Source organism: Pieris napi, chromosome 11 (assembly GCF_905475465.1).
Source record: "Pieris napi chromosome 11, ilPieNapi1.2, whole genome shotgun sequence".
Classification (NCBI taxonomy): Eukaryota; Metazoa; Arthropoda; class Insecta; order Lepidoptera; family Pieridae; genus Pieris; species Pieris napi.
The window spans coordinates 6,551,601-6,566,269 of NC_062244.1; the positions used below are offsets into that span (position 1 = coordinate 6,551,601).

Sequence of the window (14,669 nt, forward strand, 5' to 3'; positions counted from 1 at the left end):
ATGCCTGTCCTTGTACTTCATTAAACTTCCATTTAATAATATCTTAAGTATGGTACAAAATATTATACGACTTAATTTTAATAAAATTATTTATTTCTCACAAAAACTTACAAAAACTTAGAACATAAGCAAGTGACAGTTATATACTATTATAAATAAATAATTGTCTTACTTCTGTTTAGGGAAAAAAGCTAGTTTTTGTGAGACTGATGCCTGCTAAAGGTAAGTAGAGTAAGTAGAGTAGGGGAGCGTGGGGCTAGTTGTAACAATTTTAACAAATAATTGAATATCATGAAGTGTATTGGCTAAATTACTACTAAATAAACTTTGATCGATACTCTAACTATTTATCTATGAAGTCTAATCGAAATATTATCAAATCTACAGGCAACTATCTCACAATTATTATTTTTTTGAAAAAAGGGAAGTGTTACAACTTACCCCGTGGTTGGGGCTAGTTGTAACATCTGCTGGGGCAAGGAGTAACAACAAAAATGACACCTTCAATTGTTTAATTTTTTCACATCTTGGATCATTTTGCTTTGTATATAACAAAAACTAACTAGATATTTCTATAATGTGTTTTTTTATGAAATAGTTAACTGGAAAAAAAATATAATCAACAAATTAAAGATTTAAGATTTTAACTATCTTTCTTATTCTGTACTGAAATATAAAGTGCCATGTTGACATGATATAAGTACCTTATATCATGTCAACATGCACTTATTATACATCCATGCAGTCTGTGCTCTGTTCACGTAGTTTTTAAAAGGGCCGTAGACTTTTACATCTCCTACAGGTTGCAAATTGTGGGAGCAATGGGAGGGAAACTATAACATGATAACATTGTTTTCTTTGGCTTTTTAGACAACTGCAATATTCACATGTGAGCCATGATTATCGAGCAGTAACAGAACTGGCTCTTTCTTGGTAGGTTTCGCGTCTTTGATAAAATGATCTACAAAAATAAAAAATTCTTTATCAGTCATCCACCCTGAAGAATTACCAGCTCCAATGCGATCTTGAGGTCCACCGCGAATGAACATTTCTGAGTATTTAAGCCGGGGAAAAATTAACATTGGCCGTCAGTAACTTAGAGCAATCTGGGGGCAAATTGTAACATGTTACAACAAACCCCGAGGTTTTGTTACAACTAGCCCCTTGATATAGTTCTTAATATTTATCACGATAACTATTAAATCAACTTAGTAATCTTGAAAACTGTTATACATCATCATAAATAGTTATATTTTAGCATAAAATAAAATACATAAAACTTCAAAGATACGAAAATAGTGAAACTAACCAAAAACTTACGTTAGTAAAATTATAGGTTACCTGTCAACAATAAAGCGTTTGCACACACCCACTCACTGAACCGCCTGGCGGGACCCTGGCTGTGGTAAAGTGGCGTGGCACGTTATAAGTTTAAGATTAGGTAAAATTCAAATTCCTATTAAAAAAGGTCTGTTACTATTTACCCCTGTTACAACAAGCCCCACGCTCCCCTACATGTGTTACAGGTCATTAGGCCTCCACCACTTCGGATCGACAGAAGGTCTTATACAATACAATATATAGTAGAGAAAAGTCTAGTGAGAATAAACAATCATTATTGCAATACTTATAGGAATACACATATAAGGAAACCACATGGGGTATGTGTGTATGCGTAAATTATGTGTATGTGTGTGGGTGTGTGTCTGTGTAATTTTAATTTTAATTAATTTTAAGAAATTGTCTAAACAATTGTTTCAGGAAATAGGTAGGTTCGTGTGCACGTTGTTTGTGAGAGAATTGTGGTATAATCAATTTGAAATAAAAACATAATAGGTATAATTTATTTAAAATATTATTTCTTGTGCAACTTTGCTTCTGTACACTTCTCTCAATTCATTGTTTCCAGGAGCATTCTTTTTCTTGTAAATATCCAACTCTGAACAACGTTTCAACCAGGCATACAGGTGAGGATACCTGAAAAAAAAGAAAATTATAGTAAGTTGCATTACTATCCGATTCATTTCGATGTTTTACATTACGTCTATAGTCTGAGCAGCAGCATAATTAACAGCCAAACCAATGATTCTTTATTAATTAAGTATCCTTAAATTATAAAAATATGTATAATTGTATATTTTGTATGACTGGATGACTATTTAATGTAGTTACCGTTCAGAGTGCTACGGCAACTATGACAGTTAAGGTGCGTATAGACTATATAACATAACATGTTATACAACATTGCTATACAACATGTTTCAGATAATGTGGACACTGAATGTTATAAAACATGTTATAATAACATGTTATTGATATGTATGCTAGGACGAACCCAGCATCTACGTTTTTTTGTTTTTCTTTTGTTATTTAAAATGGTTATATAACATTGTTATATTGCATTGTTATTCTAATGTGTACAGTATTGTTTTATGTTATAATGTTGAATAACAAGGTTACATAATGTGGACGTGTTATAAAACACAAGTTATATAATATGTTACATAGTCTGTACGCACCCTTAGACGACTATTTTAAACATAGAAATAGGAACTAAGCCGCGGAGTTTTTGTTTTATACAAATATACCAAGTGTTCATTATTTCATAGTATAAATCTTCATGTTGACTTACTTCTTAGCATCAATAGGAATTAATTCGTTCAAGCTGCTGATACATGCCACGCAGGAGATATCAGCAACTGTGAACTGTTCTCCTGCCAACCAGGATTTGGTTGCAAATTGGTCTGTGAGCTCGTACGCAGATATGATCTTTTCTACTGCATCATCGGTCAGTTTTTTACCCCCTTGGAAGACAACTTGACTCTGGAGTGATTCAGTTCTTTATTTATTTAAAAGGTTACACCACATTACCCATATATATACAATTTAAATAGCTAAAAAATTTTCAAGAACGTGATATAATTACGGTAAACACAACAGTGAGCTAAAATAAGAATATTAATATTGCTATTAAAGAACTATAAACTCTACCGTATTACTACACTGCATGCAAAACAATTAAAATGTAGTATAAGTATTGTTATAAAAGTTAAAAATATAATATACTGTATATTATCTACATCTACTGTAAGGTTACTATTTACATTATAAGATTTCCTTAGGTTTATGCAAGTACTACATGCGTAGACTTTTTTAACTCTTCCAGGGTTATGGCCTATTTATCAATAAAATAATAGTCATTCCGAAAATGAATGATAGAAGTTGTAACAATTTTCATACATAGTGGTGCCTAGAAAAATCAATCTTTACTTTTTCAAAACTATTTCAACAGGTTATAAAGCGAAATAGTCATGGTAATACATTTGTATGTTTTTTTTAGTATTGCGCGGCAACAACTGGGGGTACTGTAAGATTTTTACTGATACAAAATATGTGACGTACGTGTTAGCGTAATATCTTATCAATCTAACGGTCGAACTAATGATGACTAAGTTATTATATACTTACGAAACCATATTTCAATACTGGAAACAAGATACCACTGTCAAAGTGCAGACGTTGGTCTACAATTGCTCTTTGTTTAGGTTCAGTGGGGTAGAGAGAGTCATCCTTCGCGTATTTGTTTATTAAATACATCGAAATAGCATGACTGAAATTAAAGAAGATGTTAAATTTAACTAAAAATACTATCAATTAGACTTTTTCATATCATTATGTATTGGACGTTAACGTGCACTCTATGAGCCGTAGTAGGTCCTAAATATCTCTGGCGAAAAAATGTTCTTCGGAGGAACTTAAAACAAATGACGACACGATGGCGCGTTTCGTTTGTTTGTAGTCCAAACGGAAACACAAATCATGTCGCGATGTCATTGGACTAAATATGACATAAGGTAATCAAATACAGACGATTGCTATGACTTTCATTTTATAGCCGCAATCTCAAACAGCTGAGGTAGTAGCACGAACAATACGTAAAATCAAACAGATAAGAACAATAATAATAACAGATAAGTATCGATCGACAAAAACAATATAATTCGTTAGGCGTTTTTGAATCTGAACAAACGCATGATCCAAATAAAATTCGTAGGAAATTGTATGGTAAGTCGATACTTAACTGTCGAAATAAGATGTTAACGTATACGCATACTTGACCAAACTATGGTTATGTTTATTCGAGAGCTTCTGAATTCAATCTTAAAGTTTTGAATGCAAATAATTTTTCAACATTTTGTTCTTCAAACTATTATTTTATGGGAATCATAAACTTAATCAATGGCTATATTACAATAACCAGTTATAGAACTTTGTAATTTAAACATACTGTTCTCGAATTATTCATTGAAAAGGACACAAAAGACCTCTATGCAGAAACAAGAGATGTTTTAGCTTAATATACCATTATGTGTAAAACATCGTGACTATTATACTATCTACAGCCCGCTTCTTATAATACGGATGATTATATTTAATGTTCGTTCATAAAAAACATCAGCTATTTTTAATCGTAATGCAAATAAAGAAAAGCCTATCTACCTGTCTCCAAGGATGAAGTCATCATCTATCAATGTAGGCACAGTGTGTTGTGGATTGATCTGAATATAAGAAGTAGATGTTAATACCATTTTACAAAAGAACCATTGGCTCATATTTTTTTATTACTTGGTTTTATTTATAAATCGAAATCTCTAGTGTGAATGATGTCCCCTTGACTTGTGGAGATCTTAAAATATCATGACCATATAATTTCAATGTCTCAAACTTAACTTAAGCATTTATCGTGAAATAATGATTTTCAGGTAAAAAACGCGGGACTATCTTAAGTCCTCTTCTCTTTATTATCCGTATCTATGTTAGTTATTTAAATAATTTAAAAATATTACTCTGTAAATTGCTCTCCCTTCATGAAGTTCACGTCAACAAATTGTACTGGCAGCTTCAAGTGTTCGATCACCATTAGGACAGACCTGGCAGGAGCGCTTACGTCGCATTTATACAGTGTGAGGACCATGTTTGGTAGTTATATCTAAGAAATACAATAAGCACATAATAAAATTGTCAATTGCTATATTACCATAAATAGTCGAGATTAAAATAAATTAATAATAATCAGATCTATTATAAGACTATTATAAATTCTACTTTTCTTTAGCATTTCCACGCAAAGCAGCGACTTATTTGAAATAAGCAACAGGTTATATTTTATTAGATCTCAAAGTTACTGGCATACATAGTTACTAGTGGACCCGACAGACGTTGTCCTGCATGATATTTCAAGCAATTAGTAAAGCAAAGTATGAAAGTACCGACTGCAGCGCCATCTGGCGGGCTGATTTGTGAATCTAAACCATTCCCAGATCCCCTTGAACACACACAAAAAATTTCATCAAAATCGGTCCAGTCGTTTGAGAGAAGTTCAGTGACATACACACTCACAGAAGAATTATATATATATAAAGATATAGATTTGATGACGAGACTAATAATTAAAAACATGATACTAAACTACACTAAATGTATTTTTTTACTTAGTATAATCTAAATAAATAATATTCCGGAATTTATAGGTACATGACAATTACGAAAATCTCTAGTCTAGTTTGGAGGCGACACGAACTTCCGATTTCACGTCTTTGACAAATGACAGTCGAGGGAAAATGTTACTGCTCATAAGCTTTCACTACATAATTTATTTAATAATAATTTTCTTAATGTATACCTACAAACGTCGGCTTGACTGATTTTTATACTGATCTTTTATATTTCGTAAGAATATAAAAGAACAATCCCAATTTCTTATATGCCAATAATTTAATGTCTCTCATTAAGTTGCAATTATTGATTGCCTGGCGAGGGTTTCTACAATATATATTCAATAATACAAACATCATCTAAATAAAACTCCTTTATTAAATAAAGGACAAGATAGTCTCGACAAGGATTATTGAACTCGAAACGAACATTTAAAAAAATAATGTAATTATGTATATGTAATCATTAATAGTTAAAAAAAAACTATTAATTATTACATATAATTACATTATTTGCTTAAACGTTTGTTTCGAGTTTAATACAATACTATTAATTATTTTAAATTAATTATTTTAAAAAAAAATATATATATAATAATAATTAATAGTATTGTATTAAACTGTATATTAAAATAAATTATATTTTAAAAATAATATTCGCTGTGATTAGGAACTATTAAAACTTTTTTATTTAAATTAAATACTTTGAACATCATCAACCAGTAATACATATTCGATGGTAATAACTCCAAAATACATACCACTTAGTCACAAAGCCGTAAATAAACTAAACAAGTGTCAACGCCGGCGCCCGTATTTTTTGATATAATCATAATGACAAACTATAAAGAGCGTGTAGATTAGAACAGATTGAGATTTTACTGTTTTTTTAAGCTAAATGCAAGTCATTTCATCAGGTCACTGTCATGCGTATCAAATAGCAATAATTTATAAGCTATATTGTATGTAAGTTTATTATTAGACATTTTTAAAACGATTTCAAATATGTATAAGTTTATCAGAATGTTAGAAATAAAATTAATAAATCACATTCAACGGACTGAAACTTTTAGGTTAACAAAAATATCAATTAATGTATGCGAACATCAATAGAATTCTATTAGGTCTCTCTTCAATTTAACGAATTATTTTGATCACTGAATAGTAGTGGTTCATGAAGTGTACGTAATTCATCATGTTAGCAATACAATTCTTTTATTTACGACGTAAACACTTTTGTGAAATTGGAAGCCATTTTCATTTCGGAGTGAAAATTTCGAATCGGCAATATTTAAAAAATGGCCCATCGTAGTCAATAATTTCCACTTTTAGTGAATGCAATAAATTTAAGTTTTAATCGAAAACGCACTTACTGTATACATTAATCATTAGGTGTGTAATTTCCAAGATATTTTTTATCGCAATTATCCATTAGTTTTTTTAATAGTCGTATTTAAGTTGTTACCTCATTTATTCCCCAGGTAACTCAAATAGGACAAGCTTCGAAGATACTAACTAAAACCAAAACCTAAGACAGTAAATCGCTGCCTCTTAGTAAAGGTAAAGTTAGGAACTCTTGTCTGGGCATCGCGGTCAGCAAGGAGCAGCATCTGTCGACTTGGGTTTCGGTACAGAGCCTTGCAGAGGCTTGAGGCTGATGATCTTTCACGTTCTTTTTCATATTCTTTTGCCTGGACTGCGTGGAGGACGCATGGTATGGGACTTGGGTCAAGATTCCTGTTCTAGAAACACATAATATCAAAAGCATAAATACTTTACCATTCCCGAGCCTGTATTATATACGTAGAATCTGGCTTATACCAATCTCATTTAGGATATTATGATACCAATACCTCTATTCTTCCAAATGTTGCGTGTTGTAAACGTGTGACATAAAACTTTCTTGAAATAAATTATTACAAACTACTGTCGAATCGTCAATTGTCTAGGTGCTTGCAGCTTGGAGAGAAGGTTAGTAGGTTCTACCCGTATATTTTGTGTCCAGTTTGTGTTTCCACCACACCAACTACTTTCTATTTAAGATCATGTATATGATAAATAAATAAAATAAAAATAAATAATTTGAAACGAAATTTATTTATACTACACAAAACATTAGTCATATTAAAAAAAATGGGTTTCTGGCTAAGATAGGATCTTAGAAAACTCACCCGAGGAAACTATATCCTTCCTGATGGCATTTTAATATAAGTAATAAAAGTTAGTAAGAAAGTAAAGACACTAAAACTACGACAATATTTTTATTGTACAATACTAAACTATAAATTCTGTCCTTTAAATTAAATGGGTGCAGTGCCATCTAGGTAAATAACAAGAAACTGGTCTGTTTTAAAACTGAATGTCATTATAATTTCAATAACTAAATGTAGGTGGCGCTAAAATAGAAAATTATGGTTTAATAAAACTAAATTAGTATTCTGTTAAGTACTACATAATTTTCAATTCTGTGAGTGTATTTTAATTAATCTTCTTTGGAGTTTAATAGGGTATAGTAGCTGTAGGAGCCTTTCAGTATCTGTAACAAGTATTTTGAGTTATATTTTTATATGTGCGTTCAATAGTATTAATGTATTTTAGGAGACGCACTTAGAGTATTAAAATTATCTAATATAAAAAAAATCTACCAAGAAGGACACCAATATATTGTTTATTATATATTTAAATATTTTAAAATATGCTTTCTTTTCTTTTGGTTTTCAAAACTGTGCATGTATGAGATGGGTAGACCGTAGAGGTAGTCTTCTTTTATGGGCTACAGAGAAAATAAATTACTGTGTTGGTAAAATAATATTTGTTAAACCGATCAGGTTTCGGTACCTATTTACTCTAAAGCTGTTTCGCTAGAAATCGAAGCTACATTAACTGTCAATATGATATTACGAAATGTTTGATAAAAATATAATAACAAATTTTACGTCATATTTTACCGTGACGAATGTTGAAAGTGTTAGTCTTGTAAATGGACCAGCGGTAAACACGATTGTTTTATTCATTTGCCCTCCAAGCAATAAAACACTTCGTCTTATCTTCACACCATGAGACCACCAAGCACTTTCGTAAACACCGCCATCTAATTTCAAACTCTAAAACAAAACAGTATCTCATAATAAAGGTGCCTTTAATAGTTCTCCACGTTAAGGTAAATCATTAAAAATATAATAGATGGCTCTGAAGTTAGTAATTTAAAAAATAAATTATCTCAAAATTAAAAAAAAATTAGGGGTGGACTGGACTACCCTTAACATTTAGGGGACTGAAAAATAGATGATGTCCGATTCTCTGACATACCCAATATGCACACATAATTTCATGAGAATCTGTCAAGCCGTTTCGGAGGAGTTTAACTACAAACACCGCGACACGAGAATTTTATCTATTAGATTAAAGTCGTATTTTAATATCCAATTAAATGCAGCAAATTCCCTTGTCTGATAACGTTTATATTGTTACAGTCATAAGCCTCCGACTTTAAAAAATGCGCGAAGACGCAGATTTAATATGTGAAAAATAACCTCACAATTTTCAAAAAGAATTGGAGCACGTCGTTTGGACGATACATTTCTTTGTCGATTTTACTGATCGTAAAACAGCCCCTTCGCAATCAAGTTATCCTTCAATACTTTCCATACCAATACATTGCTTATGTGTAAATGTGAAACTGAAAAATGTTCACTTCCGACTTAAGTATTGAACTTACTCTATATAAAACAGTATTGCTATGCCAGCAATACAAAAACAGCTGAGCAATCAAAGCCATTAAATATTCCGCAATCCATATTCGTTGTACAGTTGTGGTGCCTTCCTGAAAAACAAAATGTATTTATTACTTGCGATGTTGCCTTAATTCGTAAAGCAGTGTTGGCCTAGTGGCTTCAGCGAACTGAGGTCGTAGTTTCGATCCCCGGCTGTGCACTAATGGACTTTCTTTCTATGTGCGAAGGTGTGGTGTGGTGAAGGAAAACATCGTGAGGAAACAGACATGTCTTAGACCCAAAAAGTCGACGGCGTATGTAAGGCACTGGAGGCTGATCACCTACTTGCCTATTAGATTGAAAAATTATCAAGAATCAGATTCAGAAATCTGAGGCCCAGCCCTAAAGAGGTTGTAGCGCTGCTGATTTTTGTTGTTGTCTTAGTTGCTTAACATCGCTTTGAGTAATTCTCGTCGCTCAATACTCCTCACCATCTTGAGCAATCCTTATAACTTGTAATTCTAGCCAATAGGGAAGAGTAACTAGTGACTAGGATTTAGAAATACATTTCCAAATAAAATCAAAACATCACATTGCAGTACTTCGTCTTCCTTGCAAAGTAAACCATCCGCTCTTATCTACATTACCTTTTAGAATCAGAAAGCTTTTTGCCAAATAATAACTTACCGTTGTTAATTGAACTGCACTCGCACAAATCATAAGTGAACAAATGATGACGTATAGAAACATTACTGGAGATAGGAGTGAGTCCAATAATTTTGAATACCTGTGAATTGAAATTGCAACAATGAAACTATTATTTAAATTTGTTAAAGTACTGTCGTAATAGAAAATCGTGGATTACTAAATACAACTGGACTAGGTGTCTAGCACTATAAGTTATTTGAAATTAAGTTAAGTTTTTCACTTAGTGTATCAAAATATATTTGGTGCACATATAAGTAATATGCAATTAAGAACGGCCAACCCGTCTATCTTTTCATACAAACGCTCGTACTTGATTATGGCGTTGTAACAAATATATCTTTGTAAAATGCCTATTAGTTCAAAAGAACTAATAGGCATTTTGTCCACTATATCTAGGTTTCTATTAAAACGCGAAATCAAAATTTTAAGAAACAAATTCAGTACAAACCACCAAAAATCAGCCTTTTTGCACAAATTTTATATAAAGTTTGGGCGTTTATAATGTACTCATAAATTGTAATTGTATTTATTGGAACAACTTTTATGAAATTTCCGCACACTATTTTTCTTTCAATGTTATCGCGTTCTCACTTGCTTGTTAGCCATTTTTATGAATGGCTCGCTATCTATCTATGCTATCTCTTTTCGCTTTACCTCTTGTTACAAAAAGGCCATGCTCGCGTTGCCGTTCGTCGGACGGGAAAGGGCGCTCTTAATTGAAAATCATTATATACTTACTTCACTAAATTGATATGATGATAATGACACTTCTTGATATTTGACACAGCTTCTTCATAGCTTACAACATTCATTCCGTCTCCAAATATCATACTACATTTGACTTTTAAAATCTCAAGTTGACCCGAAAAAAACGTCATCAAAGCAACTGAATTAGAATCATAAGTTGCAACAATACCGCCTCCATAGAAACAGATCAATGTATGCTCGATAACCATTATCCAATAGCCTAGTCCTCTCGACTTATCAAAGGGAGCCCAGGAGCTCATTATCTCTGGATACGGCGCACTTCCATTAATTATTCGTTCTCTATACATCGGAGACGAGAGAAAACTCACTAACGGTGCTAAAATCACAGTAAAAACGGTAGCGGCAACTAAAGACCAATAGAAATACGTCACAAGTCTCGAATACTTCCTATATTCCCGGCTTATATGCTTCGTTGACTTGTCTTTCGATTGACTCAATTCCGTCAAAGATACGAAGTTAATTACATTCCTCCAATCGTTCTGCCAATATACGAAAGTTCCAGCTTTAACAACGCACACGGTACTGAGCATCGATATAGACAAATTTCGTAAAGCCAAATCTAATTTAGACCGAATAAACCACAGCTCGACGAATTGGCTAATCACGAAAAGGGTCGCAAGAATGTGGACAATATTGTAGAAGACTTGTTTTATGCCTCTTTCCGCTTGCCACATACCCCAAGCCCCTAAACCTTTAAGTGTTGGACCTAATAAAGGATGTAAAGGATCTTCGAGCTTTGTAAGCATGTTCAGTATTTTGTTTGCGAAGGTATAAAGAAATGTGCTTAGCGTTTTCGGCCCAAGGCTTTTAAAAAGCTTAGTATAACTTTCGCCGCGTCTTTACCTAAACACATTATTTAAATTTTAAAATAATAAACATAATAGTTCAATGATAGCTTAAGTTATGGGTAATAGATAACAAACGTTACTTTATTTGCAAAGTATTTACTTTATACGAACATATATAAATCTTATGTTTGTAAAACTCCTCTTAAACCGCTGGACCGATTTAAGTAAATTCGAGAATGGTTTAGATTTACAATTATGTTATTTAATACATGTGTACAGGACAACGGGTTCGATAGTATCTTCAATGTCAAATATGAGTATCAGGCTTGACTTGCTAGACTTGTCCATTGCAGACCAAAGAATGTGCAAGTTGCACCTGAATGAAGAGATTCTATAAATATGCGATAAACGTATTTGACAAGCATTAAATTTTTCGATATTGATAAAGAAAATTACTTATAATAGGTTGGGCGGGCACATGTCAATATTTTTACTAGAATTTTTGTTATTTGTACTAAATGGTATGAAATTTAGCGCCTAACGTGTAATTTCCTTACACAAGGTAATTGCCAGTTTGCAATATTGGATAGGTTGTTTTGTTCAAATTGCTAGTCGTAAAAACAGTATTTTGAAATGAAAATAATATGGGATCGGATTGCTACGAAAATTTGTCTGGTTCAACATAGACGCGTTAAGTCAGGTTTTTAGGCATTTGTATCTGATTAGCAATAGTACTATTTTTTGCCATCTTTCACGTGTGTTCTTGAGTTTAAATGCGTAAATCGATTCAAGGAGGTACTCAGTATCGTAGGTTTTACTGAAAGTAATGAGTGGATGCCCCAATCATTATCTGCATCAAATCTGAACACAAAGTCACTGATTTAATCACAAAAATCAAAACAAATATTGACCAAAAAAATATTGTACTAGGTATTTTTATTGATATGAAAAAAGCATTTGACACTGTGAGTCATCAAAAGCTTTTACAAAAATTAAACAATGCTGGTGTCACAGGCACAGCATTGGATATGTTTACATCCTATTTAATAAATAGGTGTCAGGTTGTAAAACTAGGAAATTTCAAGTCTTCAATCCAAAACGTGCCATATGGTTGCCCTCAAGGCTCCATAATAAGTCCCTTGCTATTTTTAATTTATATTAATAACATTAACAAAATAGGGCTCACAGGTCATCTAACATTTTACGCAGACGATACTTGCCTATTTTATTTCGGCGAATCGATTAGTGATTTAATAAATAATGCTCAGAAGGACTTACAGCTACTCAGTGAATGGTTAAAATATAACTTATTAACTATTAACACATCTAAAACATCTCATATGATTTTCGCCGCAAGAAATAAACAGATTTCAGACTACCCACCACTAATAATAAATAATGATGCAATAAAACGCTCAACTCAAGAAAAGTATCTCGGACTAATATTAGATGACCAGCTCTCCTGGAAGTCGCATATCGATCATGTCAAAACAAAACTAATGTCATTGTTAGTTGCACTACGTAAGGTTGCACACTGCATCCCAAAAAAAATACGAACTATTATATACAACTCTTTAGTAAAATCAAATCTTGAATATTTAATTGAAATATGGGGATCAGCCGCGAAAACTAATCTAAATAAATTACAAAGGACCCAAAACAAAATTATAAAAGTTTTATTCCATTATAACCACCTAACTCCAACTAAAATATTATATGAAAAAACAAAAATACTAAATATTAGACAACTATATATATACTACACATGCATCCTAGTAAAGAAAATTATAACAAATTCCATCCAATCAAATATAAAATTACATAAAAAAACAAATACAAACCACTTGAGGAAAAAAAATAAACTTCAACTTATAACACCGCGGACTAATTACGGAAAAACAACAATATTATTCGAAGGAGCACAGTTGTTCAACAACTTACCAGAAGAATTGAAAATGTGCGAAAATATAAATGTTTTCAAAGGAGGTCTAAAAGATTATTTGCAATCAGTAATGTTTCCAACGCCCTAAAGAGACTAATATTATATAATTTTAGAATTAAGTACTACCTACTGTATCTCATTTTAAGCGAACTAATAGTTCTTATGAGTAATAAAGTTCTTTAAACCTAATTAATAAGGCCACACGGTCATATCGTAAGACATGACCGTGTGGCGCAAAAAAAAAGGCAGCAAGACATTAAGACACACACACAAGACACACTCACATTTTATTTTATTGTATACTAGCTGGCCTGGCGAACATCGTACCGCCTAACAGTCGATTCTTTATTTTTTTTAAATACTTATTCTGCTATTCGGGACACCGGTCTAGCTAAGATAAAAAAAAAGAAAGTTGATAAGACAACAAATACATTATGTCAAAAAAATACAAATTTACCTTCCCGGAACCCCTCCACTAACACATGAACTTTATGATATGGTATTAAAGTTCAAATTGACTTTTAAGGATTATTACGAATATTATGTATGGGAATATAGAAAAGTGTTGTTTTAGACTTTTTAACTCAATTTTTTTAATTTTTCTCTCCGTAAGAACCATATCCTCGTACTTCAAAGAATATTATAAAAAAAGAATTGGCCAAATCGGTCAAGCCGTTTTGTCGTGACAACGGAAAACGGGTTTCATTTTTATATATATAGATATTTTGATAACTAAGTTAGACAGGTCATCGCTTAAGCGGAGTAATTAAGAGTCACCGTGAGCCGACTTCGGTTGACACTTAGAAAGAACGCGAATAGTTTTGAGTTGATTTAAAATATTCACTGTAATTTCGGAGTTACGTTATTTCGCTTTTCTTATTTGGTTTACGGAGAAACGTAATTGCTCTAAAAGAAATGCATTTTAAGGCGCATTATCTACTTTGAAACGCTTAGGACATCATTTTTCTCGCCTTTGTCGTCTTTTTATAGTCATTAAAGCAATTTTCAAGAGAGTGTAAATATTTTCTTTACCTCGAGTTCATTGTAACATTAACTTCTTCCAAAGGGTATTTTTTACACATTCAAATGAAAAAAAAAGGTTAATCAAGAGATAACATCGCGTCTGCAAATTTATTTAAATAAGTATTTATTAAATTTAAATAGATACGTTTTGTTTCTCAATGCATGGTACCCGTCCAAATGAAATAATATAACATTATTATAATAATAATAATATACATATTTATTTTTTTAT

The 14,669-nt window shown here is 32.0% G+C and overlaps 1 protein-coding gene and 1 pseudogene across 1 annotated transcript; both read right to left on the minus strand.

Annotated features, from left to right (window-relative positions):
* Positions 1-1,830: 1,830 nt before the first annotated feature.
* LOC125054077 (glutathione S-transferase 1-like) lies at positions 1,831-6,368 on the minus strand. The gene is made up of 6 exons (XM_047655753.1): positions 6,257-6,368; positions 4,847-4,990; positions 4,501-4,616; positions 3,469-3,610; positions 2,633-2,823; positions 1,831-1,977 (listed from the first exon to the last, which is right to left on the minus strand). Exons 2-6 carry the CDS (start codon positions 4,973-4,975, stop codon positions 1,848-1,850), a joined length of 708 nt encoding a protein of 235 aa, XP_047511709.1. The 5' UTR covers positions 4,976-4,990; positions 6,257-6,368; the 3' UTR covers positions 1,831-1,847.
* A 1,609-nt stretch (positions 6,369-7,977) lies between these two features.
* LOC125054078 overlaps positions 7,978-14,669 on the minus strand; it is a 40,535-nt pseudogene continuing 33,843 nt past the window's right edge.